Source organism: Mustelus asterias, chromosome 4 (genome assembly GCF_964213995.1).
Source record: "Mustelus asterias chromosome 4, sMusAst1.hap1.1, whole genome shotgun sequence".
Lineage (NCBI taxonomy): Eukaryota > Metazoa > Chordata > Chondrichthyes > Carcharhiniformes > Triakidae > Mustelus > Mustelus asterias.
The window spans coordinates 85,782,316-85,810,156 of NC_135804.1; the positions used below are offsets into that span (position 1 = coordinate 85,782,316).

At 44.7% G+C, this 27,841-nt stretch overlaps 1 protein-coding gene across 3 annotated transcripts in view; it reads right to left on the reverse strand.

The window, feature by feature from the left end:
• Window positions 1-27,841, reverse strand: part of LOC144492825 (adapter SH3BGRL-like) — a 119,924-nt gene that overhangs the window by 22,139 nt on the left and 69,944 nt on the right. For 2 of the 3 annotated variants that reach the window (XM_078211321.1, XM_078211319.1), the window contains one exon: window positions 3,961-4,146. In XM_078211321.1, coding sequence (XP_078067447.1) covers window positions 3,961-4,146 — 186 coding nt within the window. Of the gene's footprint in view, window positions 1-3,960; window positions 4,147-9,447; window positions 9,487-27,841 lie in introns of those variants that run through there. The other variant, XM_078211320.1, reaches the window with a different exon arrangement.

Below are 27,841 nucleotides of genomic sequence, written 5' to 3' on the forward strand. Positions count from 1 at the left end.
CTGATCATCATCAATGCCAAACCATTATCAATAAGAACTTTGGTCTTTGGATTTTCTCTCAAAGTAAGTAGTCTCACAACACCAGGTTAAAGTCCAACCGGTTTATTTGGTAGCAAAAGCCACTAGCTTTCGGAGCGCTGCTCCTTCGTCAGGTAAGTGGGAGTTCTGTTCACAAACAGGGCATATAAAGACACAAACTCTATTTACAAAATAATGGTTAGAATGCGAGTCTTTACAGGTAATCAAGTCTTAAAGGTACAGACAATGTGAGTGGAGAGAGTGTTAAGCACAGGTTGAAGAGATGTGTATTGTCTCCAGCCGGGACAGTTAGAGAGATTTTGCAAGCCCAGGCAAGTCGTGCAGGTTACAGATAGTGTGACATGAACCTAAGATCCCTGTTGAGGCCGTCCTCATGTGTGCGGAACTTGGCTATCAGTCTCTGCTCAGCGACTCTGCGTTGTCGTGTATCGTGAAGGCTGTCTTGGAGAATGCTTACCCTAAGATCAGAGGCCGAATGCCTCTGACCGCTGAAGTGTTCCCCAACAGGAAGAGAACACTCTTGCTTGGTGATTGTCGAGCGATGTTCATTCATTCATCCATTGTCATAGCGTCTGCATGGTCTCCCCAATGTACCATGCCTCGGGACATCTTTTCCTGCAGCGTTTCAGGTAGACAACGTTGGCCGAGTTGCAAGTGTGTGTACCTGGTGGATGGTGTTCTCACATGAGATGATGGCATCCGTGTCGATGATCCGGCACGTCTTGCAGAGTTTGCTGTGGCAGGGTTGTGTGGTGTCGTGGTCACTGTTCTCCTGAAGGCTGGGTAGTTTGCTGCGGACAATGGTCCGTTTGAGGTTGTGCAGTTGTTTGAAGGCAAGAAGTGGGGGTGTGGAGATGGCCTTGGTGAGATGTTTGTCTTCATCAATGACATGTTGAAGGCTCTGGAGAAGATGTCATAGCTTCTCCGCTCCGGGGAAGTACTGGACGACGAAGGGTACTCTGTCCGCCAAGTCCCGTGTTTGTCTTCTGAGGAAGTCAGTGCGGTTTTACACTGTGCCGCGTCGGAACTGTCGATCGATGAGTCAAGCGCCATATCCTGTTCTTATGAGGGCATCTTTCAGCCTCTGGAGGTGTCTGTTGCGATCCTCCTCATCTGAGCAGATCCTGTGTATACGGACGGCTTGTCTGTAGGGGATGGCTTCTTTAACGTGTTTAGGGTGGAAGCTGGAGAAGTGGAGCATCGTGAGGTTATCCATGGGCTTGCGGTACAGTGAGGTGTTGAGGTGACCGTCCTTGATGGAGATGCGTGTGTCCAAGAATGCAACCGATTCCGGAGAGTAGTCCACGGTGAGTCTGATGGTGGGATGGAACTTGTTGATGTCGTCATATAGTTGTTTCAGTGATTGTTCACCATGAGTCCAAAGGAAGAAAATGTCATCGTTTTATCTAGTGTATAGCATCGGTTGAAGGTCCTGTGCGGTGAAAAAGTCTTGTTCAAACCTGTGCATGAAGATGTTGGCATATTGAGGTGCAAATCTGGTCCCCATGGCTGTTCCGTGTGTCTGGATGAAGAACTGGTTGTTGAAGGTGAAGACATTGTGGTCCAGGATGAAGCGGATGAGTTGTAAAATTGCATCTGGAAACTGGCAGTTGTCGGCGTTGAGTACTGAGGCCGTTGCAGCAATGCCATCATCGCGGGGGACCAAATTCGCAGCTCAATATGCCAACATCTTCATGCACAGGTTCCAACAAGACCTCTTCACCGCACAGGACCTTCAACCGATGCTATACACTAGATACATCGATGACATTTTCTTCCTTTGGACGCATGGTGAACAATCACTGAAACAACTATATGATGACATCAACATGTTCCATCCCACCATCAGACTCACCATGGACTACTCTCCAGAATCGGTTGCATTCTTGGACACGCGCATCTCCATTAAGGACAGTCACCTCAGCACTTCACTGTACCGCAAGCCCATGGATAACCTCACGATGCTCCACTTCTCCAGCTTCCACCCTAAACATGTTAAAGAAGCCATCCCCTACGGACAAGCCCTCCATATACACAGAATCTGCTCAGATGAGGAGGATCGCAACAGACACCTCCAGAGGCTGAAAGATGCCCTCATAAGAACAGGACATGGCGCTTGACTCATCGATCGACAGTTCCAACGCGCCACAGCGAAAAACCGCACCGACGACCTCAGAAGACAAACACAGGACACGGTGGACAGAGTACCCTTCGACGTCCAGTTCTTCCCCGGAGCGGAGAAGCTACGCTATCTTCTCCGGAGCCTTCAACATGTCATTGGTGAAGACTAACATCTCACCAAGGCCAACCCCACACCCCCACTTCTTGCCTTCAAACAACTGCACAACCTCAAACAGACCATTGTCCACAGCAAACTACCCAGCCTTCAGGAGAACAGTGACCACGACACCACACAACCCTGCCACAGCAACCTCTGCAAGACGTGCCGGATCATCGACATGGATGCCATCATCTCACGTGAGAACACCATCCACCAAGTACACGGTACATACTCTTGCAACTCGGCTAACATTGTCTACCTGATTACGCTGCAGGAAAGGATGTCCCGAGGCATGGTACATTGGGGAAACCATGCAGATGCTATGGCAACGGATGAATGAACACCGCTCAACAATCACCAAGCAAGAGTGTTCTATTCCTGTTGGGGAGCACTTCAGCGGTCACGGGCATTTGGCCTCTGATCTTCGGGTAAGCGTTCTCCAAGGCAACTTCACGATACACGACAACGCAGAGTCACTGAGCAGAGACTGATAGCCAAGTTCCACACACATGAGAATGGCCACAACCGGGATCTTGGGTTCATGTCACACTATCTGTAACCCCCACGGCTTGCCTGGGCTTGCAAAATCTCACTAACTGTCCTGGCTGGAGACAATACACATCTCTTTAACCTGTGCTTAACGCTCTCTCCACTCACATTGTCTGTACCTTTTAAGGCTTGATTACCTGTAAAGACTCGCATTCCAACCATTATTTTGTAATTTGAGTTTGTGTCTTTATTTGCCCGGTTTGTGAACAGAACTCCCACTTACCTGATGAAGGAACAGCGCTCCGAAACTAGTGGCTTGTGCTACCAAATATACTTGTTGGACAGTAACCCGGTGTTGTGAGACTTCTTACTGTGTTTACTCCAGTCCAACACCGGCATCTCTACATCATTTTCTCTCAAATCCAGAGTTGATTTCTGGTATTAAATAGGGTGTTAAAAGAAATAACCATAAGTTTTTGAGATTTGAATCATTTGAGCAGCTTTAATCAATAAAGTGACACTACAGCTCACAGTAGATGAAGAGAGAGATTATTACAGGGACCTTAAGTTTTAGAAAGCTGATATGTAAATGTATTTCTCTATCATCATTTTTTCCATTAGATTCAAAATGGTTAATACTTCCACTACAAGAGTGGGCAAAGGCACAGGCATACAACCACCTGGAGATCCAAGGCACTCCTCACATACAGGAAGATGTCTCGGAGCAGGTCAGTTTAAGGAAAATCGTGCAGGAGGAGAGTAGAAAACAAGAGGCTTGATTTGTGGAACCAGGAGAAGAGTTTTGGAAGAGCTGAGGGGTGGTTAAAAATGATAGAGGATGAGATGCAAGTTCAAAATGACAGGAGTGAAGTTGCTGATCAAGTGGCCACACGTGGCTGAGCTGAGGGATGGAGAGAAGGCCATGGTTTTGGAGCAGAGAAGGATGTATAGCAGAATACTAAGGAGGTAGAAAATCACCAACATAGGTGACATTGCACAATTAAACATTCGTCCACTGATATCAACAATATTCCTTTCTAGGCCTATTAAAATCCTGAAGCATATTTTGTCAGTCAGATAAGTTACTGAATTTTCAAGAAAAGCTCACAAATACTAATAGAGACAATAATGTTTGTGAGAGGTCGCCTTACCCCACAGTAATGGTCATTATTGAAGACCTGAGGTGGAAGTGGGTTTCCACTTTCAGGTCGGCAGTTCTCAGGAACGTTCTCCCTCATAAACATTTTGTTTTCATCATTGACTGCAATGTCACATCTTTCAAACTCTATTTTGTTGGCCTGCAGGTAATCCAATACCTCCTGTTGCTGTTTCTTGATCTGCAAATGAAACCAATACACCAATTATTTAATGCAGAAACACATAAAGGAGGCCCCAGTGCCCGAGGAGCTTGTGCACAGCCTGGCAGTTACTCATTCTAAAACTACAGACTAAATATACACTGCTGATCGTTTAGTGGTCATTATCTTAATGATGCATAATATATTCTTTGTCTGTTACTACTAGTAAGAAGTCTCACAACACCAGGTTAAAGGTTAACACCAGGCTCCAAGAAAATCGCGCATATTGACACAGACATCATCATGACTATTATTGACACCGCAAACTGCCGGTTCCAAGTGGAGAGGATCTCCAAGAAGATCGCGCATATTGACACAGACATCACTTTAACCTGGTGTTGTGAGACTTCTTACTGTGTTTATCCCAATCCAATGCCGGCATCTCCACATCATTGATTCTACTAGCACAGTTCTACCTAGATATACAAGTTTGGTAGTGGATTAATGGCCCACCTTCCAATCTGGCCACAACACCTATTTCCTCTGTGGGCCTGAGAGAAGCACTCTTTTTTTAATTTATCCTTGGGATATAGGCATTGCTGGCTCGCCAGCATTTACTGCAGAGGGCAATACCTGCCCATTCTGACAGTTTATCAATATTCTCCTATAATTTGTTGCCGTCCTCAGTATTGACCCTCACTGCCCTTCCCCCCAAATTTGTTGCCTTCCACAAGTTTGGAAATCATACTTTTAATTCCAAAGTTTTATGTTCCTTGATAATTTGATTTCACGGTTCTTCCTTGCCTTCCTATTTGTTTTTTTTTTATTTCTCTCTTTTTCTCTGCATTCTCCCTCATCATCATGCTCCCCCCACGCTGTCAATGTACTTAACATCTGTCTCATTTCTCATCGTCAATTTTTCCATCACGCAACTTGCAAATAGATTTCAGCAAAATAAGGAATACGTTTTGCTAAGAAAAGGAATCCCAATAGGGTAGAGCGCAAATACGCAAATAACTGTCATCTTTTTATAATGATATAAAAGCAAAAATCTTTCATAAGGGTTGTGGGTTCATTCAGTGAGCCTTGGTACACGAGAACATCTATGCGAAGGTAGAAAGGCTTGAAGACATCAACAGCAGAGCTGAGTGTGTTGTGCTCTGCTCACAGGCTGAAGTGAAACTGAGACTGTCTTACATGTCACACTTCCCTATTATTGATGGCATGCTATTATTCCTAAAAGGCATATTACAACAATCACTAAAAGTAATGAGACAGCTGAATAAAGAAAACGAACAAAGTACAAGGATTTATTTCTGGAGGGATAGTATTGAAATCTAGAGAAGTTATGCTAAACTTATTTCAAGTTTTGGTTAGATCACACCTAGCACAGTTCTCGTCATCACATTATAATACCAATATAGAGGCAGTGGAGAAGATGCTAAACTTCCTTTTGCTAGAATTAATACAAAAGCTGAAAGATTATCCGTTCGGGAAAAAAAGAATCCGATTCCCCTACAGTGCAGAAGGAGGCCATTCAGCCCATCGAGTCTGCACCAACTCTCCGACAGAGGCTCACCCCCTCCGCCCCATCCCAATAACCCCACATATTTACTCCACTAAACTACACATCTTAGGACACTAAGGGGCAATTTAGCATGGCCAATCCACCTAACCTGCACATCTTTGGACTGTGGGAGGAAACCAGAGCACCCAGAGGATCAAGCAAACACAGGGAGAACGTGCAAACTCCACACACAGTCACCTAAGGCCAGAATCAAACCCGGGTCCCTGGCATTGTGAGGCAGCAGTGCTAACCACTGTGCCTACGGGGAAGGGTCACTTTTTTGTTGAAAATGAAGGCCGAGGAGTGATCTGAATTGAAAGATTTGGACAAGCGTGTTTTGTGGGAAGTGTAAAACTAGAGGCCTTCAATATAAGATAGTTACCAAAACACTCAATCAGGGATTCAGAAGAAACCCAGAGAGTGGTGAGAATATGTAACTCACTATCACAGCAGTGGTTGAGGCAAATAGTATAGATGCATTAGGGAGAAGAAAGATTTAGGAAGAGGCTTGATAAACATATGTGGGAGAAAGGAATGGTGGGTTCCACTGATAGAGTTGGATATAGAAGAAGAAAGGGAATAAAGCGGAGCAGAAATACCAGCATGGACCTTTTGGATGGAGTGGCTTGTTTCTGTGTTGTATATTTTATAATATATAATGCCGATAGGCTATTGATATCCAGCAGAATTGCCAACACAGTCCAATCCTGTATCACCATGCATCTGCATCGCACTTGCATTTTCTGACAGGATTTTCTGCCCAATGAGCAGGAGCAGAAATTCCAATGAATATCCTTTTGCTAACAGCCAGTGGTGGTCCCACCAGCACTCTGTTTAAGATTAACAAAACTCAATACAGACCAGAGATCGAGCCGGGGATTTTCCTGATCTGTATGGTTTAGCTTCTTCTTGTTTAAACTTATAGACATCAACAGTTGCGGAGATGCATGTTAGGTGTCTGTGATAAAACGTTCCATAATTCAGGGAGGCCACAAAATGGTTGGTGTGTTGGACAGAGCAATGTCTCAGTGGGGTTGTAGAGAGGACTATTCTAGACTGAGATTGGGTACATTACTGAGGCACTATAGAAAAGGTTTTAGTACATCCCACCATCCTATGCCTTAGTCCGGGAGTAAAATACGAAAAAGGAGAAAGGTATTTAACTCTCCCAACATTAGAACAAAATTTCGAAATAGTCAAATCTGGTCACGATGACTTTCCACTGTTCAGGAACATATTTTGTTGAAACGGTTAAATAAAACACTTGGAGGGGACGAACATGGAAATATTGCAAAAGCAGCCATCCAGCTTCCCTTTGTTTTCATAAAGCAGCAACTAAGACAAATTAACAAACTGTCCCAAAGCAGCAACAGCCCTCTGCATTGATGCGGGAGTGGGGGATACTTGTTTGTTTCATGAAGTCATCAGTAGGCCAAACCATTTGCAAAACAGAAGGGAGCAGGGAGAAAAACAAAAGGTTCAATACCTTCTGCTATTGCCATCAATCGGCCATTGAGGGGTCATTTCCTTTGAGAATAATGGCACAGTGCCATTGTCTTGAGATGTTAAAATCAATAGAGCAGGATAAAGTCCAGAGTGGCACTGCAGGAGCAGTGTCTGTCAGGTCAGTCCAAACGCAGTCCCCATCCAGTCTGTCTCAGTATGCCACACCAAAGCAACAAAATATAAATGCCATTAACCAGGATTCAAAATACCATGTATGGTTCATGCGCCACTCAACTATGCTACTAATCCAATCACGATGTGGAGATGCCGGCGTTGGACTGGGGTAAACACAGTAAGAAGTCTCACAACACCAGGTTAAAGTCCAACAGATTTATTTGGTAGCAAAAGCCACTAGCTTTCGGAGCGCTGCTCCTTCGTCAGGTGAGTGGGAATTCTGTTCACAAACGGGGCATACAGAGACACAAACTCAATTTACAAAATAATGGTTAGAATGCGAGTCTTTACAGGTAATCAAGTCTTAAAGGTACAGACAATGTGAGTGGAGAGAGCATTAAGCACAGGTTAAAGAGATGTGTATTGTCTCCAGCCAGGACAGTTAGTGGGATTTTGCAAGTCCAGGCAAGTCATGGGGGTTACAGATAGTGTGACATGAACCCAAGACCCCAGTTGAGGCCGTTCTCATGTGTGTGGAACTTGGCTATCAGTCTCTGCTCAGCGACTCTGCGCTGTCGTGTGTCGTGAAGGCTGCCTTGGAGAACACTTACCCGAAGATCAGAGGCCAAATGCTGAAGTGTTCCCCAACAGGAAGAGAACACTCTTGCCTGGTGATTGTCGAGCGGTGTTCATTCATCTGTTGTCGTAGCATCTGCATGGTCTCCCCAATGTACCATGCCTCGGGACATCTTTTCCTGCAGCATATCAGGTAGACAACGTTGGCCGAGTTGCAAGTGTATGTACCGTGTACCTGGTGGATGGTGCTCTCACGTGAGATGATGGCATCCATGTCGATGATCCGGCACGTCTTGCAGAGGTTGCTGTGGCAGGGTTCTGTGGTGTCGTGGTCACTGTTCTCCTGAAGGCTGGGTAGTTTGCTGCGGACAATGGTCTGTTTGAGGTTGTGCGGTTGTTTGAAGGCAAGAAGTGGGGGTGTGGGTATGGCCTTGGCGAGATGTTCGTCTTCATCAATGACATGTTGAAGGCTCCGGAGAAGATAGCGTAGCTTCTCCGCTCCGGGGAAGCACTGGACGACGAAGGGTACTCTGTCCACCGTGTCCCGTGTTTGTCTTCTGAGGAGGTCGGTGCGGCTTTTCGCTGTGGCGCGTCGGAACTGTTGATTGATGAGCCGAGCGCCATATCCTGTTCTTATGAGGGCATCTTTCAGCCTCTGGAGGTGTCTGTTGCGATCCTCCTCATCTGAGCAGATCCTGTGTATACGGAGGGCTTGTCCGTAGGGGATGGCTTCTTTAACGTTTAGGGTGGAAGCTGGAGAAGTGGAGCATCGTGAGGTTATCCGTGGGCTTGCGGTACAGTGAGGTGCTGAGGTGATGGAGATGCATGTGTCCAAGAATGCAACTGATTCCGGAGAGTAGTCCATGGTGAGTCTGATGGTGGGATGGAACTTGTTGATGTCATCATATAGTTGTTTCAGTGATTGTTCACCATGAGTCCATAGAAAGAAAATGTCATCTTTTTATCTAGTGTATAGCATCGGTTGAAGGTCCTGTGCGGTGAAGAGGTCTTCTTCGAACCTGTGCATGAAGATGTTGGCATATTGAGGTGTGAATTTGGTCCCCATGGCTGTTCCGTGTGTCTGGATGAAGAATTGGTTGTTGAAGGTGAAGACATTGTGGTCCAGGATAAAGCGGATGAGTTGTAAAATTGCAGGCAATCCAGTCAAACTAATCCAGTCACACAGTGCACTATTCTATCAAACACAGCCCCCCGAGTCTATATGTGAAGCCTATAGTTAAATCGATTAAGGCTGATGCAGCAACAGAATTTTACCCATGCACTGTTACAATCAATGTGAACATCATTTATCAATAAATTATGCTCAGGGTCTAATGCGACCGTTGCTTGGATATTAATGTAATCCAGATCAAAACAGCAGCAATGGCCTTCCATTTATGGGAAAGTAAAAAACACAGAGGATTCTCAAATTGAATTGTTGCCAAGCAGTTAATGACCAAATTTGGTAGCAACAAGAGGCAGCCTGATTTCAGATTCAATCACAATTCAAGAGCTACGCAGGCAGCCAAGTTGCCAGCAGTCAGACACAAAAGGCTGAACATGTAGCAGCTACTCACAGTATGCCCACCAGCACAGGTGCTCATTCCATTAGCTTTGGCAAGCAGTAGATTGGAGTTGGCTCCTCAACCTCATCAGGTGATGCCTTTAAAGTGTAGGAGACACCCCAAAGCAAAGCTTTCCAAAACACTGCTGCTCTATTTTTGACAATGCGTGCCAGGATCACATGGGTGCCAAGCTCTGCAACTAGGCCCCATTTGACCTTATATTTTTTATTCTGTCAATTGTCTACTTGATCTTTTGTGAACCTGGAATTTTAGGAAGCTTTTTTCTTAGCAGTACTCATTATCAGTGGATTAAGGCAACATAGCAACTTTAGTTCACAAATTGAAATGTATTCCATTTTTTAAAATTATAATGCCCACCCCTAGGTTGCCTTGGGAAGGTGGTGCCGTCAACGTGGTGATGGTAATTCCACATTGTTGTTAGTTCCAGGATTTTGACCCAACATCGACTGTCAGATTGTGGCTCCCGCCAAAGCCATCAAGATCCCCCGACCACCCTTGCCCCCACGCTGCCCCAATATGGACAGATTTTGCTTCAAAGCCAGGAGAAGATGGAAGTAAAGGTGAAACAACCAACAGAATAGGCAGTGGGAAGAAAATGGTAAAGAAATATTTGATGGCCAAGTTATTCCAGTTACTCCATTAACCAACAGGGAACACATCAGTTTTCCGTCTCTCAAATGGGGAAATGCTACAAGTGAGGAATCTTAGGGAGTAGCTGCACTATCGCTGGGATTCTCTGGTCTCCCCACGGTGTTTTTCTCAGTGACGGGAGGCAGTGTGCCATTTGCTAGCGGCGGAATCTTCATGTGGCCTCATTGATGGTGGTGGCTCCAATGTAGTGTGGGAGGCTTCTTGAGGTTTCCCAGGCCAACCACTGAAAGTTATCCCCAGGCACCTACTGGGTTAGGCCCACAGTGCCAGTTATGTGTGGCAGAGATGAGGGGCTGGGGGAGCTGTGGGTAGGCAGGTCTACATAGATTTGCCAGCCGCTAATGTCATGTCAGCCCCGCTGCTCACGCCAACCTGTGTGAAATCATTCTAGGACCACCTTCTAGTGCCACCCCCACCCCGCCCAAAGCAGGACAGGGAAGATTCTACCCCCACGTTCCAGATTGAAGACCTCGCTGAGGAATGTGGAAAAGAGAAATAAAATTAGCAAGAGGGAAACCTTTATAGAACTTCGCACTGATGGGCATCATTGCATTGACAAACAAAAACAAATTTTCCTGCCCGAAACCAAAAAGATATTTGATTCTCTTGCTTAGTACAGAGCAATACAAGTTAGGAGACAACACAAATGCTAACAGAAGCAAAATACTGCAAATGCTGGAGAACTGAAATAAAAACATAAAATGTCAGATAGAACTCAGTCGGTTTGGCATGCTGGCACAGTGGTTAGCACTGCTATCTCACAGCGCTCGGGTCCCAGGTTCAATTCCAGCCTCAGGTGACTGTGTGGAGTTTGCACATTCTCCCCGTGTCTGTGTGGATTTCCTCCGGGTGCTCCGGTTTCCTCCCACAGTCCAAAGATGTGCAGGTTAGGTTGATTGGCCATGCTAAATTGCCCCTTAGTGTCAGGGGATTAGCACGGTAAATACGCGGGGTGATGGGGATAGGGCATGGGTGGAATTGTGGTCAGTGCGGACTCGATGGGCTGAATGGCCTCTTTCTGCACTGTAGGGATTCTATGATTCTATCTGTGGAGAGAGAAACAGAATTAACGTTCTGAGTCCAATATGACCCTTCTTCAGAACTCAAAAAGAGGAGAGTTGTTCTGGACTGTTCCAAAGAAGTCAAACTGGACTTGATTTCTCTCTCCGCAGATGCTGCCATGAAACCTACTGAGTTTTTCTGGCATTTTCTATTTTTATTATAAATGCTTAACAGAATGACCTGATCGAGAATTTTATGGTTTTCAAATGACTTGTCTTTCGGGGTCTCACTGCAGGGTTTTATGGTTGACCAAAGCGGTACAAATTCTGGGACATGGACTGAGTGCACTAAGAGCGTCCTGGATACAATAATATTTAGATTGGACAACAGCCATTTTCCACTGTCTTCAAAATCCAAATCCGGAGGGAGAAAATCAGGCATGAATGAGATTAATAGTCAGTCTCAGCTTGGAAGTACTGAAAATACCAGGGTGACACTTAGACGCTACTGGAACTGTTCAGTCTGCAAAAGAATGTTTTAGGATTAATTGAGGAAATGAGCAAATGCTGCCGGCTGCTCGTTGTACACTAAAAATCCTGCTCTGGGGATTTGATATGCAGAAGCAACTCAAAGAGCAATTCCTCTCCCAAACAATCCCCCACCTCATCACGTAACTCAGATTCCCAGCAAACTTCTTGCTGTGTGTTGGAATCGCATCATTAATTGTCGAATAAATCCCTGCTCAAACTCCAGACGCCATGGCAATTAAAAGAAAAAATACCCTCACTCATTTGAAGGAGACGCTCGATTTTTGCACAATTCTATTTTTATTTTTCTCGACGCATGGGTCATTGCAACAAGGGGCGATCTCCTTAACAAGGTTCAAACTGTTTCTTTATTGCACCATTGATGAAGTGACGCTAATGTTCAAAATATCTTTCTAAAAAAATCCAAATGCAAAGTTGACATGCAAAGTTTCCTGATGCCCACACAGAGCAAACAAAAGTGAACTTTGAACTGCGGAACATGCAAAAACGCAAAAAATTGTGTATTTGTTTTGGGGCTCTCGCAATTTCAGGTTGTTCCAAAGCACTTTACAGACTAACGCAATACTTCTAAAGTATGGTCACTGTTGTAATGGAGGAAACATGGCAGCCAAACTGTGCACAGCAAGCTCCCACAGTGTTGTGATAATGACCAGATCATCTGGTATATCACATTGCTATGTGTGATATATTGATCCACACTGGGGAGCGAGTTGAGTGATGTTAGTTTAGACACTGACCACACAAGATGAGGGCACAATTCCAGCCCAGATTACTGAGCTGCACAGTTCCCTCAACCAGTCAGCCTGGTGAGCCTGGACATCTGGTTGCTGCTGGCCATGAACCCACTACACTAAACTCTCAGGCTGGGTTGAATAATTTGTGGAGAGTTATGGAGGGGTCCACAAAGACAAACACACGCAGATATCCCTGCACAATGATCAAGGGTGGCACCTCCAGTTGGGATTTTCCCCTCCACCTCAAGGCACGCAAGCCAATTTTAGCCCTCCCACCATCCCATCGACTAGGCAGAGGTTGATTTTTATCTTACATCAGATTCTTTAGTATTAATTGATCAACAAGTCACATTACTGTACAAAATCTCTTCAATAAAAAGCCCTAAATGTGCAGGTTTTAAACGTGAAAATGTTGCTCCAATGCCTACATGTTTAGGCAAAAGATGTGGAAAATGTGAGGTACCAGGGGACAGGCTGCACCATCATCTCAAAACCACACATGATCCAACCAATGAGTCAAAGTCCTGCAACTTGTTATCTAACAGCACTGTGGGAGGTATCTGAACCACAGACTGCAGAGGCTCATCACCTTCTCAGAGGCGACTAAGGATGGGAAATAAATACAGGCCCTGCTAGTGACGTCCATATCCTAATTTTTTATGAACTTCTCTGAGGGATACCGGGTTGGATTTGTCTCAGCGGCTGTCGGACAGGCTTGTACTCTGCAGCACAGAGCTTGTGAAATGATTGTTGCTATTTGATACTCTTCAGTCTCTGGGCAATCTAAACAAAACTGAGGCAAACCAATTGCTCTTGTAGGGACAGAGGAGACATTGTATTGATGCCAAAAACAAGTGAATTGATCAGTCACACTGATGTGACAGTCACAGTTTGTCTGCCCTGGTTTTACATTGCACAGGACATGGCGATAGAATGATTATACTGTAAAATTTACCAGCAAAGATTCACAGACAAAACCACTACTGCCTGTCAGTCTAATTTGAGATTGAGCAAGCATGATTTCAGCACAGCTAACATCATTCCTGCTTGTAATTCACTACAGTGTGGCACACAAAAATTAAGTATGAGATTGGTTCTCTGCTGTTAGAAATTTAATGAACAGCAATTGAGAGTGACCCTCTTAACATCCTGGTCATTCAAACGTTCAGTGTGTGTTAAACACCTAGCATCAGCGAGACCATTCAAACTGCCACATTGTGACACATAATATCCCCAATTCACTGCCACAGACTGGGAAAAAGTTCTTCTGAAAATGTCCATTCTTTTATCGAATCCTTTCATTGTTTCATCTCTGCCTCTGTAACCTTCTCCAACCCTAAAAATCCAATCCCCAAACTCTGTATTTTGACTTCTTGTCCATCCACACCACCGCTATCATTCCCCTCATGCCTTCCTCCCCCCCCGCCCCCACCCCACCCACCCAAGGCCGGCCTTTGCCCATCAATCTTAAAGGCCCTAAACACTTCAATGTCCTCCAATCCCTCTCCTCCTCTCAGACACCTTCTTACAACCTGTCTATGGTGTAGTGCACCAGCCTGTTCGGGTTTGCTGAAATCACCATTAACAATTGCAATGCCAGCCTCCCCAGTGCCATTAACGAGCTCCTCCGTTACCTTGCTCTAAGAGGGCATTGGTGACCATGGTCCTCCATGTTAATCTTGCTCAGGAGGAATGGATTATCTTCATTGATGGGACATTATCCAGTTCATTAGGCTCTTTGGAACGATTATTCTTTATCTGACTTGATCTCTTTTCCCATCAATCTTTCCTATCATCATCAGACTTTCCAAATTACGATTTCTGTTTTCTGCAAAGCGAGAAGGTGTGCCTCTCCAATGAAATTTCAGTTCATTTGAATTTGGTTTTCAATTATGATTACCCAAAGGGTTGACGGTGTTTTGATGTTTTCTCTAATGTGAAGAAACAAACGTTCTGTATTTTCTCAATATTTCTGTCGCAGGATAAATTTGGAATTTATGTAGCCTCAACAACATGTAGTTTAATCATCTTTAAGAGGTTAACTTTCAGATCCTAGTTATGTAATTTGCAACACAGCCTTCCGTATAACTCTAAAGATTTAGGATCAGTTCTGTACTGCCCACAAGAAACCGGTTTCAGACCAGGGTGTAATATGTTTGAATTTTAAGATACCTCCCTTCACTCCCTGTCCCCAATTCCCACATACACCCCTACTATCCTTAATCTCTGAACCACCTCCCCTCCCCACACTCCCCATATTCCGACCCAACTAATTCCAACACTGCCCTCGAGTCCTGACTCCCTCACTGTCCTGCACTTGATTCTCCCTCACTATCTTTGACCCCCAATCCCTCCTACTGTGCTCAACCTACAAATCCCACCTCTATCCCAAGAGCCCCCCCCCCCCCACTGTCCTCAACTCCTGATTCATACCCCGCCCTTCTCCCCTTGTTTTGCTGTGCCCTCGTATCCCAGAAACCACACTCCGGACTACCTATGAGGAGCTGTCACAGTGGCCAGGTGCTAACAGGTCGCCATGCTCACTTCCTCAGTATGTTTTTGGACCTGCTGTGCGACGGGCCTAAGTGTAAGTGTTTTCCCTATAAAAATGAAATGGAGTGATAAGATCAATCAGTGCTAACTGCTGATATCTTTAGAATATTTACTGTAATGATGACTTACAAAGCTTATGGCAATTTATGAAGTATTTGGAGAGCTGTGAGTGGAACAGGCAGAGCCCAGGAGAGATTAAAGCATTCTTACCAGCAACAGTTAAATCACTTAAGCAAGCAGAAGGAAAACCATTAAAATGTACAGGAAGTCAGATAAATGAGCAGATCTTTACATGTGAAATGTGTGGCCCACTGACCCGTGTTGACTGAAATAAGGGGGAAGTCACTTAGGACCAAGACGTGGAGACATTTGTTTTTACTCAGCGGGTTGTGTCTCTCTGGACAGGGCTTTGGAAGCTCAGTCATTCGAGTATGTTCAAGATAGAGATTAACAGATTATTAAATACCAATGGCTTAAAGGGGTTTGGGGATAGTATAGGGAAAAAGGCATTGAAGTGGATGATCAGCCATGGTCGTATTGTATTTCTGAGGCTGTTAGAGTACTTTTAGAGTATTGTGCGCAGTTTTGGGTCCCGTATCTAAGGAAGGATATGCCGGCCTTGGAAAGGGTCCAGAGGCGGTTCACAAGAATGATCCCTGGAATGAAGAGCTTGTCGTATGAGGAATGGTTGAGGACTCGGGGTCTGTACTCGTTGGAGTTTAGAAGGATGAGGGGGGGGATTTTATTGAAACTTACAGGATACTGTGAGGCCTGGATAGAGTGGACATGGAGAGGATGTTTCCACTAGTAGGAAATACTAGAACCAGAGGGCACAACCTCAGGCTAAAGGGACGATCCTTTAAAACAGAGATGAGGAGGAATTTCTTCAGCCAGAGAGTGGTGAATCTGTGGAACTCTTTGTGGCAAAAGGCTGTGGAGGCCAGGTCATTGAGTGTTTTTAAGACAGAGATAGATAGGTTCTTGATTGATAAGGGGATCAGGGGTTATGGGGAAAAGGCAGGAAAATGGGGATGAGAAAAATATCAGCCATGATTGAATAGCGGAGCAGACTCGATGGGCCGAGTGGCCTAATTCTGCTCCTATGTCTTATGGTCTTATGGCAGAAGAGACCCGATGGTCTACTCCTATTCCTAAGTGCATATATTCCTATGCAATCTGTGATATACCAAACCTGCATTCTTAGCCGAGTTGGTGTAAAAGATTTTTGTTGCACACTAGTCCTCCTGCACTGAGTGCCTGTCTTTATACCTTCTTTTTAAAACTTGTTCTTTCCCGGTGTTTTTGGGGATGACTAATAGCCAGTGCTGGCTTGTAATTTCTAAGAAATGGCAAAAGCAGAAGTTTAAGGTGTTTGAATTACAGGAAATCCAAATTGTACAATTAGTTTGACAGTGGGTGTGATTCTGAAACCTCACAGAATTGGTTTAATTTCTTCTCTCCATTGCCATTCAGGTGTAAATCTGCTCTGCACTGTCACCTCTTACTCACGGGCTCATGAGTTCAAAAACTACTCCAGGGAATTTTATTTAATTTTTCATGGGATCTGGGCATCGCTGTCTTTGCCAGTATTGATTGCCCATCCCTAATTGCCCTTGGAAAAGTGGTGGTGAGCCACCTTCTTGAACCGTTGCAGTGCATGAGGTGTAGGTATACCTAGTGCTGTTAGGAAGGGTGTTCCAGCATTTTGACCCAACGATACCAAACGAACGGCAATATATTTCCATGTTAAGGTGGTGTGTGACTTGTAGGGCATTTACAGGCGGTGGTGTTCCCGTGCAACTGATACCCTTACCCTTCTAGGTGTAGAGGTCGTGAGTTAGGTGCTGTCATAGAAGCGTTGGTGGCTTGCTGCAGTGCTCCTTGCAAATGGCACACGCTGCTGCTACTGTGTGTCAGTGATGCAGAGTGTGAACATTTAAGGTGCTGGATGGGGTGCTATTAAGTGGGCTGCTTTGTCCTGGATGGTGTCAAGCTTCTTGACTGTTACAGGAGCCGCACTCATCCAGGCCAGTGGAGAATATTCCATCACACTCCTAACTGGTGCCTTGTACATGGTGGACAAACTTTAGGGGTCAGACTCTGACCTGCTCTTGCAGCCACAGTATTTATATGACTGGCCCAGATCAGTTTCTGATCAGTGGCAACCCCCAGAATATTGATATTGGACTGGGACACATTATCTAGACTGACACTCCAATGCAGTACACACGGACTATCAGAGATGCTAAACTGAAGTCCCATCTTGTCTCTCAGGTGGATGTAAAAGATCCTATGGCTATCATTTATCCCTCACTAACATCAATAAAACAGATTTACAGGTATTTACCTCATTGCTGTTTCTGGAAGCTGGACAGAAATTGGCTCCTGCGCTCCCACAGTGACTACATTTTTTAAAAGTATTTCATTGGCTGTGTTTTGGGATGTCCTGAGGTTGTGAAAGGTGCTATATAAATGCAAGTCTTCCTTTGTTCTCTATGTAGACTGTATTTGTGTGACATGGCACGTCCCACTTCGCTATGCAACTGTTTTTCTCTCCCTATCAACATGAGGCACACGACCCTGGGTTTTCCCTTTTGATCTATGCAGTCAACATTACCGTCCATATCTCTAGTTTCCCCACTGCAGGAAGCTTTAATATCAGAGAGCACACTGTAGCAAAGCATTTTGCTTTAGGGTCCCCCACAGCAGCAGAGAGCAGGTAAATTTCCTATTCAGCAAGTATATATCCACTTGTCACATTCAAAGCCCTTTCCTCTCTCGCATTTCCAGTATCTGCGGTGATTGTCATAGGAGTAAAAACATGGCAGATGTAACATTGGGAGGAATCAATGACTTTGGGCCTATGGTTCTCAAAGCCCTCCACGAGTGATTTCCTCATCTCATGTCTGAGTCTGTTGTGCACTAGTCGCTGGAGACTGATTGCTATGATTAATAAGCCACTACATTATTGTTTTTATTATGTGGCTATTAGGATGGTAGAGGTGAATTAGGAGGACTTTGGGAGTCTTTTACAACTCCTCAGTTCCTACTGCATTTTTAAGAATGTAAAAAAAGCAACAATTCATGGATATTTCGCAAAGTGCATAAAATATCAATACATTCTTGCACACTAAGCAGCACGATGGCACAATGGTTAGCACTGCTGCCTCAGAGCGCCAGGGACCCAGGTTCGATTCCAGGCTTGGGCCACTGTGTGAAGTTTATACATTCTCCCCCATGTCTGCGAGAGTTTCCTCCGGGTGCTCCTGTTTCCTCCCACAGTCCAAAGATGTGCAGATTAGGTTGAGTGGCTATGCTAAATTGTCCCTTAGTGTCAGGGGGACTATTGGGGTAAAATGCATGGGGTTATGAGGATAGGGCCTGGGTGGGATTGTGGTCGGTGCAGACTCGATGGTCTGAATGGCCTCCTTCTGCTCTGTAGGGATTCTATGATTCAACACTACTTTCTTTAACATTATGTCACAGGCTGTTGTGCGTGCTTTTGGAATTACCCTTATTAAAAGAATTAGACCTGGGAAGTACAATGAAAAACTGCAGTTCTTGTTGTCTGCCATTGGATGGAGCTCAAACGCATCCTGAACCAAACTCCATTGCGTCGCATTACTCAAACTCTTGTGGAATGCTTGAAATTTTCAAGATTTTGATACCATCAAATCCTGCTGGACGCATCTATAAGATTATTATTCACTTCTTAGTAAGGAGGAAAACAGGATAAGGAGAAAGAAGCTTTTGAATAATTGCCAGGAAACGGTTTGAAGTTTCCTGACAAGAATTTTTGTCTCACCCCAGCTTTGCACATCTCTTATAGTGCAAGCCTTTATTCATTGAATTGTGTTCAAAATGACTCCGCGAACCAAAGCCTACATTTCACAGAACAGAGCCAGAGAGGTTGTAAAGAAAACAACTGCGTCCTCAAAAGAACAGGAAATAAAATGAGAGTAGACTGACCATGTGCCAAGTATCAGTCTTCGCTCGATGATAGCACTCCAGTTTCTGAGTCAAAAGGTCATAGCCCTGTTTACCCATCATTCCTGTGTTCGCTGTTCTACAGTGACTTCCCGTCCGACATGGCCTCAATTTTACAATTCTCATCTTCCCTTAACCTCTCCCCTCCTTATCCCTGTAACCTTTAACCCTCCAAACCTGCCTGAGAACTCCACACTCCTAATTCTGGTCTCTTATGTGCCCCTACTTGCTTTGCTTCACTATTGGCTGCCAAACCTTCATCTGTCTAGGCCATGGTCTCTAGGACTGCATCACATCCCCCACCCCCTCCACAACGCCACCAACTTCTGTGCCTCTCTATATCTTTATCCTTCTCTAAGACACTCCTTAAAACCTATCTTTCTGACCATTTCTTCGGTCATCAGATCTAGTATTTCCTGATGAGTCTAAATTTCACATTTAGTCTGTCTCTCTGTGAAGTGCCTTGGAACAGTTACAGAGGGATCCAAATGTACAGGTCCACAGTTCTCTGAAAGTGGCAACTCAAGGGAGTAAAGTGGCCTAGAAGGCACATGGCATGCTTGCCTTCATCAGTCAGGACATAGAGTATAAAAATTGGCAGGTCATGTTGCAGCTGGATAGAACCTTAGTTAGGTCACATTTGGAATATTGTGTAAAGTTCTGGTTACCACAATATCAGAAGGATACGGAGGCTTTGGAGAGGGTACAGAAACGATTTACCAACATATTGCCTGGTTTGGAAGGTATTAGCTATGAGGAGAGATTGGACAAACTTAGTTTGTTTTCAACTTGAGCGGAGGCTGAGGGATGACCTGATAGAAGTTTACAAAATTATGAGAGGCATGAATAGAATGGACAGTCCATTTCCCAGGGTACAAATGTCAATTACTAGGGGACATAGGTTTAAGGTTAAAAGGGGGAAAGTCTAAAGGAGATGTGAGAGGCAAGTTTTTTTTTACGCAGAAGGTGGTAAGTGCCTGGAATGCACTGCCAGAAGAGGTGCTAGAAACAGATACAACAGCAATGTTTAAGAAGCATCTTGACAGGTACAGGAATAGGTAGGAAATAGAGGGATATGGACCGTGTAGCGGCAAAAGGTCTTTAGTTTAGAAAAGTGTCTAGTGTCGATGAAGGCTTGGTGGGCCGAAGGGCCTGTTCCTATGCTGTATTGTTCTTTGTTCATTATTATATTAACTAGTGCGGGCAGCACGGTGGCACAATGGTTAGCACTGCTGCCTCACAGCACCAGGGCCCTGGGTTCAATTCTGGCCTCAAGTCACACTCTGTGTGGAATTTGCACATTCTCCCCGTGTCTGCATGGATATCCTCCAGGTGCTCCAGTTTCCTCCCACAGTCCAAAGATGTGTGGATTAGGCTGATTGGCCATGCTAAAATGCCCATTACTGTCAGGGGGATTAGCAATGTAAATACATGGCATTACGGAGATAAAGCCTGGGTGGGATTGCTGTCAGTGCAGGCTCAATGGGCCAAATGGCCTCCCTCTGCACTGTGTGGATAATGAATTCTGTGATTCTATCTAAAAATAAGTTGTTGTTATTGCTCTTTGGCTCTGATCCAGGGATTTGAACGCAGAATCCAGACTGACTTCTGCACAATACTGAGGGATTACTACAATTTTGGAAATGCAGTTTTTTGGATGACTTGTTCAACCAACTTTCCCATTTGCGATGGATGTGATGGACGTGAAGGATCCTGTGGCACAATTTGAAGAAAAGTAGGGGAGTTATCCTGATGTAAGAACAGAATGTCCTGGAAAAGCTCAGTAGATCTGACAGCATTTAGACCAGAAAAACAGAGTTGACATATCAAGTCCAGTACAGACACCTGATGCCCAGGCCAATAATTATAGACGTTTCGTAAGGTAAGAGAAGGACCATGAGAGAACAATATGTATGGAGGCACAAGATATGGACATGGTTCTTAGTGAATAGAATCATCATAGAATCCCAACAGTGCAGAAGGAGGCCATTCAGCCCATTGAGCCTGCACCAACAACAATCCCATCCAGGCACTATCCCCGTAACCCCACATATTTACCCCGCTAATCCCCTGACAATAGGGTCAATTTAGCATGGCCAATCAACCTAACCCGCACATGTTTGGACTGTGGGAGGAAACCAGAGCACCCGGAGGAAACCCGCGCAGACACGGGGAGAATGTGAAAATTCCACACAGACAGTGACCCGGGACCAAACCAGGAATCAAACGGAGGTCCCTGGCACTGTGAGGCTGCAGTGCTAACCACTGTGCCACCGTGCCGCTTATCATTTACATTTGTTTTCACAAAAGAAAGGGAGAGAGAAGCAGCAGACATTGCAGTTAAGGAGTGGGGAATATTGGATGGGTTAATATTGAGGGAGGAAATACTGACATGTTTAGGATCCTTCAAAGTGGATAACAAAATTAATTAAGTGTGCCCCAGGCTGTGAAAGGAAGGAAGAGTAGAAATAGCGGAGACTCTGATCATCACTTTCCAATCCTTCCAAGCCATGGGTGTGGTGTCAGACAGCTGCACATTGTACCATTATACCAGGGAGGAAGGGATAGCCAGAGTAATTCATTATCAGCCTGTTAATCTAAACTCGCGATGGGAAAATTATTGGATTAAATTCTGGGAGATCGTATAAAATCATTTAGAGAGATATGGATTCATCAAGGGCAGTCAGTATGGATTTGTTAAGGGCAGTTCACGTCTGACTAACTTGACTGAATCTTTGAAATAGATGATCGACAAGGATAGCACGTTTGGCGTAGTCCATATGGAACTTAGGGAGGCTTTTGACAAAGTCACACATGGTAGACTGGCCAGTAAGTTAAAAGCTGATGGGATCCAAGGGAAAGTGGCAAGTTGCATCCAAAATAGCCTCTGTGACAGGAAGCAAAAGGTAATGGCTGACTGGTGCTTTTGTGACTCGAATACAGTTTTCATTAACATTTCACGGAGATCAAGGTCCCCTCATGTTTGTGTATATATCAATGATTAGAATGAAATTTAGTTGGTATGAAGAAGAAATTTTGGCTGTGTGGTTGATAGTGAGGAAGAAAGTTGTGGACTGGAGGGAATTATCAATGGATTAGACAGGTGGGCAGAAAAGTGGCAAATGGATTTCAATACAATGTGAGGTAATGCATTTGGAGAGGACAAATAAGGCAAGGGAATGCACAATAAATGGTAAGATTTCTGAAAAAAATATGAAGGAACTGAAGGACCTTGGAGTTCATGTTTGCAGATTGCAAGGCTACCAAGTCGAGGAGATAAGGTGGTCAGGAAGGAACATGGGCTACTTTCCATTATTGACCAAATTCTAGAGCACAACTGCAGAGAGGCAAAGTTAGATCTGTATAGAAAACTGGTTAGACCGCAGATAGACTACTGCATACAGTTCTGATCACCACAATATAAGAAGGATGTGATAACAGCAGAGATGGTACAAAGATAATTTACAAGGATGTTGCCAGGAATGGAGAATTATAGCCAAGGCAAAAGATTGGATAGGCTGGAATTCTTTTCTTTGGAGCAGAGGAGGCCACAGGAAGGTTTTATTGAGATGTTCAAAATGATAAGGGACTTTAATAGATTTGGTGGTATTTCTGGATTGGTCAATGACCAGGAAGTATAGATTTAAAGTAATTGGAGTGAGAAATAGAGGAGAAAATTTTTTCTCTACTTCTCACTCTGTAAATCTGTATGTGGTGGGCATCTGTGACTTATTACATATAAGAGAGGTGGAAACAATCATTGCATTTAAAAATTATTTGGATATGCACTTGAGGTGCCATAACCGACAAGGCTACGGACAAGAGCTGAAAGTGGCATAAAGCTGGATAAATCTTTTCAGCTGGCACAGAAATGATGGGCTGAATGGCCTCCTGTGTGCTGAAAAATCCTTCTATGTTTCTTTCTCAGCCACATCTAAAACTGCCAACCTACCAAGTCCTTTATCGCATTGTTGTTTGTGGGATTTTGCTATGCATAAATTGGTTGCCACTCTTCCTACGCTGCAACTGTGACTACAGTTCAAACAAGCTTACTTGGTTGAAAAGCACTTTGGGGTATTCCAAGGTTGTGATAGCTGCTACACAAATGGCAAATTCCTTCTTTCTTTAGAAATAATGCCCATAGGAACCTGGATTCTGAATTTAAAAAAAAGGGGAATGAACACTTGAAGAAAATACAAGTGTGTTGACAAACAGGACTGCACGAAAGCACTTATTTTGGGATTGGCAGGTGAAGGAGTTGCGGGGGTTAAGGGAGTGGAAAAGAGATAGTTCTACTGTGAGCTCAGAATCTGAAAATTGAGATTCACAACAACCAGGTACGTGACAAAGAATGTAATCCATTTGTGTACGGATAAGGTTAGATGACAATTGCTAACCAACATTGAAGGAAAATGTTGTTTTGTATAAAGCTAGGAATCTAGACACAATAAAAAGGTTTGAATCCAGACAAGAAGCTGTTGAATAATAAGGTTGAATACTTTTGTACAGACATAAGGATTACTACAACTTGGATTATATAGCACACCTTACACAAGAGAATGTCTCAGAGCCTTTCAAAAGGTGGAGACCAAGCAAGAAAAGGAATAATATGGGGGGAAAAACAAAAGGTACAGTTGAAGGTGCCAAAATGGTTTTGGGGGAGAATGCCAAAAGTGACTGAGTCAATGATGGGATGTTCACAGTAACTTAATTGCAGCGTTAATGTAAACCTATTTGTGACGCTACGAAATTTTTAAAAAAGGAGACAACTAGTTAACAGGAGGAGATCCACAGATAGTGGAGCAGAGGGAGGGAGATAAATGGCTGGAACAAGGATATGGGAAGATCTGAAATGTGGGTCATAAACTTAACACAAAGGTAGGAGAGATAGGTGAGCAGAATTTGAATGAATAAATAAAAATATCCCCTCACAATGTGTGGGCATTGCTGGAAAGGCCAGCATTTTTATCCACTGCCCCCACCCCCCACCCCCACCTCCACCTTCTCCTTAAGAAGATGGTGGTTCACTCTCTTCTTCAGCCACGTGGGACAGGTACTGTCACAATTCTATGAGGTGGATAGGGAATCCCAGGACTGGCACCCTGTGACGATGCAAATGTCCAAGCCGGGATGCTGTGCGACTTAGAGGCAAACTTGAAGGTACTCCTAAGCACCTTGTGCCTTGTTCTTGATGGTGGAGGTCATGGGGAGGTCTCCTGTCAAACAAAATTTGGCCAGGTTGCAGCAATGCATCTTGTAGATGGTGCACAGTGCAGTCTCTGTGTGCTGGCAGTGTTGAGAGCACATCTTTAAGGTGGTGGATTCGGTGATAATCAAGTGGATTTCTTGGTCCTGGAAAGCTTTGAACTTCTTGGGTGCGTGAGAGGACCTGGTTTACGAAATTCTAATCATTGGAGGTCGGGAGGAGAACATGCCAAGAAGCCAATCTGCAGGCCTGGATTTAGATTTCATCAGATCTGGAAGAGAGAAGGACAGTGTTCCAGAGGCACAAAATTGAGGCCTTGTGATTCACCAAACATTGGGTACAAAGCTAAACTCAAGAGTCCAGCAGGTCGAAAGATACTGCACCCAAAGCGGTTAATGGAATTAGAGCCAGGGTCACAAGGACTGGCAGAAACCAAAAAGGGTGGCTTATGTCAATGCCATTCCTGACTCTGAGTTGGAACTCCACAACAATAACTTGCTTTTTTACTTCAATTCATGGGATGTGGGCATTAGTGGCTGGGCCAACATTTATTGCCCATCTTTAATTGCTCTTGAATGGAGTGGCATTCAAGAGTCAACCACATTGCTATGGATCTGCAGTCACATGTAGGCCAGACCAGATAAGAATGGTGGATTTACTTTTCTAAAGGACATTAGTGAGCCAGATGGGTTTTTAAAACAATTGACAGTAGTTTCACGGTCATCATTAGATTTTAATTCAAGATTTTTCTAATTGAATTAAAATTTCACCATCTGCTCTGGTGGGATTTGAACCCGAGTCCCCAGAGCATTACCTGGATTACTGGTCCAGTGACGATACCACTATGCCACCACCTCCCCTCAGTGCCTTTAACAGAGCACTTCCCAAGAGTAAAATCAAACAAAATAAACTGATACCAAGCCAAAGAAGGAGACATTCGGGCAGGTGACCAATAGCTTTTTCACAGGGTTTAAAGGAACTCCTTAAATAAAAGAGTTAGTGAGGCAGAGAGGTATAGGGAGAGAATTTTTGAACCAACTGAAAGCTTGGCCAGTAATGGTGGAGCGAAGGAAAGCAGGGATGCAGAAGAGGCCAGAATTGAAGGAGAGCGGAGTTCTCCGAAGTTTTGGGGGCCTGGATAAGCTCGGGTTTACAGAGGTTCTTGAGATGGGAAGATAACCAGGAGAGCCTCGGAATAGTCAAACCTCACTACTTGAGCACACAATCGAGGCTGACACTGGAATACTAGTTTAAGGGAATGCTGCATTGGCAGAGATGCCATCTTTCAAATGAGGCGCTAAACCATAACCTCAATGATGAGGTCAGCCAGAGGCATATTCAAAGAGAAGTAGTGTTCTCCTGGACACCATTGTTCTCTCAACCAATAGCACTAAAAACAGATTAATTTATTCATCTCATCTGCTATTTGTGGCTCTCGGGTATGTGTGACTTCAATGCCACAGTTCCTCCAATAATGATTACGCTCTTGGAAAAATAATCATTTGATGTGAATCACTTTAGGACATCAAGAAGAGAGATAAAGGGGGTGATTCTTCCAGCCCACTGCCCTGCTCGAGTAGTGCAGCGGGCCAGGAGACATCAGAGGGGGGCCATTCGGCAGGATTCCCGCTGGCGTCACGGACTCCACGCATTCCCGGGACCAAGTTTTTTAGCGTCATCAGCTCTGCGCCGGAAATCGGCATGGAGCTGATTATCATATTAAAGTCACGATTTTAATATGATTAGCATGCCCAGGCAGTGCTAAGGGGGTGGGATGATCGGTGGTGGAGGGTGGGACCGGCTGCCACGCTGCACTTGAGATGACTAGGAGAGAGAGGGAGTGAGGGCTGTCGGGGTTGACCATCTGGATTGGCAGGGGGGGACAGGTGCTGGGACTGTCCGACGGGGAGTGGGACATCTGGGCTGGCCGAGGAGGTCCAGGGTTCAGAAGGCCTGCGATGGGAGGGTTGCAGGGTTGGCCAGCGATCAGGAGGCCTGCAATGAGTGGGGGGGGAGGGCACTATGCATGCCTCGACTCCGCTATAACAGATCGGTACATGTGCAGTGGCCCACTCAGCGCTATGCTGCTGGCCTCTTGGGTGGAAATAGGCCCCGACCCCTGATTTTCAGAGCGAATCCCGCTGAGGCATTCTGTGATGCACAGAGTGTCGGAGATTCATTCTGGAAATCACACTGAAAAAACCAGCGGGATTTACTCCCATTTTCCTGTACATTGGGGACTTAGAATTTTTTGGGGAAAATCCTGGCCAAAATTCTTCTGATTTTACCGTGTTGAATAGAAAGGACATTCCAACTCAACCTAAGAACAAAAGTCAGGTAGACAGAAACAGGGAAGAAACTTGGTGTCAATAGTGTCACAATTCTCCAGTCACACAGAAGAAGGTTTCATTAGCAGAAGCAATGTAAATATGTGCGAAATTTTGGACGAAAGGACACTGCACATAGCAAATTTAAAAGGATCTAATAGGTAAACAAAGTTTCATTATGTGAGACGCATGGTATATACAAATGTTGGTCATAGATGTATTGTTTACCTGAAGCTTCATTATGCCATATACAAAGCGTCATTAGAGAATGCAAGGCTTTGCCATAGCATGCAATGTATATATAAAGCCTCAGAAATATACCCATCCAACATTTTCTTCCACAGCCTTTCAGCATCGTCCTGTGGCTTCCAAGTAAACTGAAACACAGGCTTTAAAACAGCTAAACAGCAGTTGCTTTTTTCCCCAGCCCAATAAAGGGCCGGGCAACATAAAAATAGTCAACCTAAAGCTGTATAAAAATAAAAATCTACTTTCCCCGCAGAGAATCTGTGCATCGTGGAGCTAGTTTCACTGCTGAGAGCACCTTTTCAAAAGTTTAATTGTTCAAAATGTCTCAAACTGTAACCATGGCGATGAACTATACCACAAGAGAGGAGCGCACCTTTGAACAGTGGCTCATTTATTAATAGCAGCTCCTCTTCCTTCTCACATTAAAAAAACCTGCTTTCTCTCAACTCATGCACTGTCCCCTCCTCCCACTTGTTTGTGCAGTTAGCAAGTTGGAGCCTTCCCAAGCAAACTGGAGATTTCAAAAAGCCCAGGCCCACACGTAGGTTCAGTAACAGCTTCATGCTGGAATGTGTGTGCGGGGATGCATCGGTGAACAGTAAACAGTGGCAGTCCCGAATAACCTCCCCACCCCAGTCTTGCTGTAAAAAGCTCCACTCACACTGCAGCACGCTGGGAATTATCCAAAGGGTGGATTTGGAAGGGGGCAGGCCAGATAATTCACAATTGGTGGCAAAACAAACAAAACTAACAACCACGAAATAAAACCAACGGATCCAGTCCCAGTCAACCAAGCTCCCTCCAACATGCATGGCCTCCCTCCAGTGCAGTACGTGTAAACTTATTTTAGGACCTGTTTATAAAGGAAAAGAGTGACCTCCCTCAATCTATCAAACGTTAGAGATTTTGCTGTTTGGAATACTTTGCACATTCTCCCCGTGTCTGTGTGGGTTTCCTCCGGGTGCTCCGGTTTCCTCCCACAGTCCAAAGATGTGCGGGTTAGGTTGATTGGCCATTCCAAATTGTCCCTTCGTGTCAGGGGGACTCGCTAAGGTAAATGCATGAGGTTATGGGGTTAGGGCCTGGGTGGGATTGTGGTCGGTGCAGATTCAATGGGCCGAATGGCCT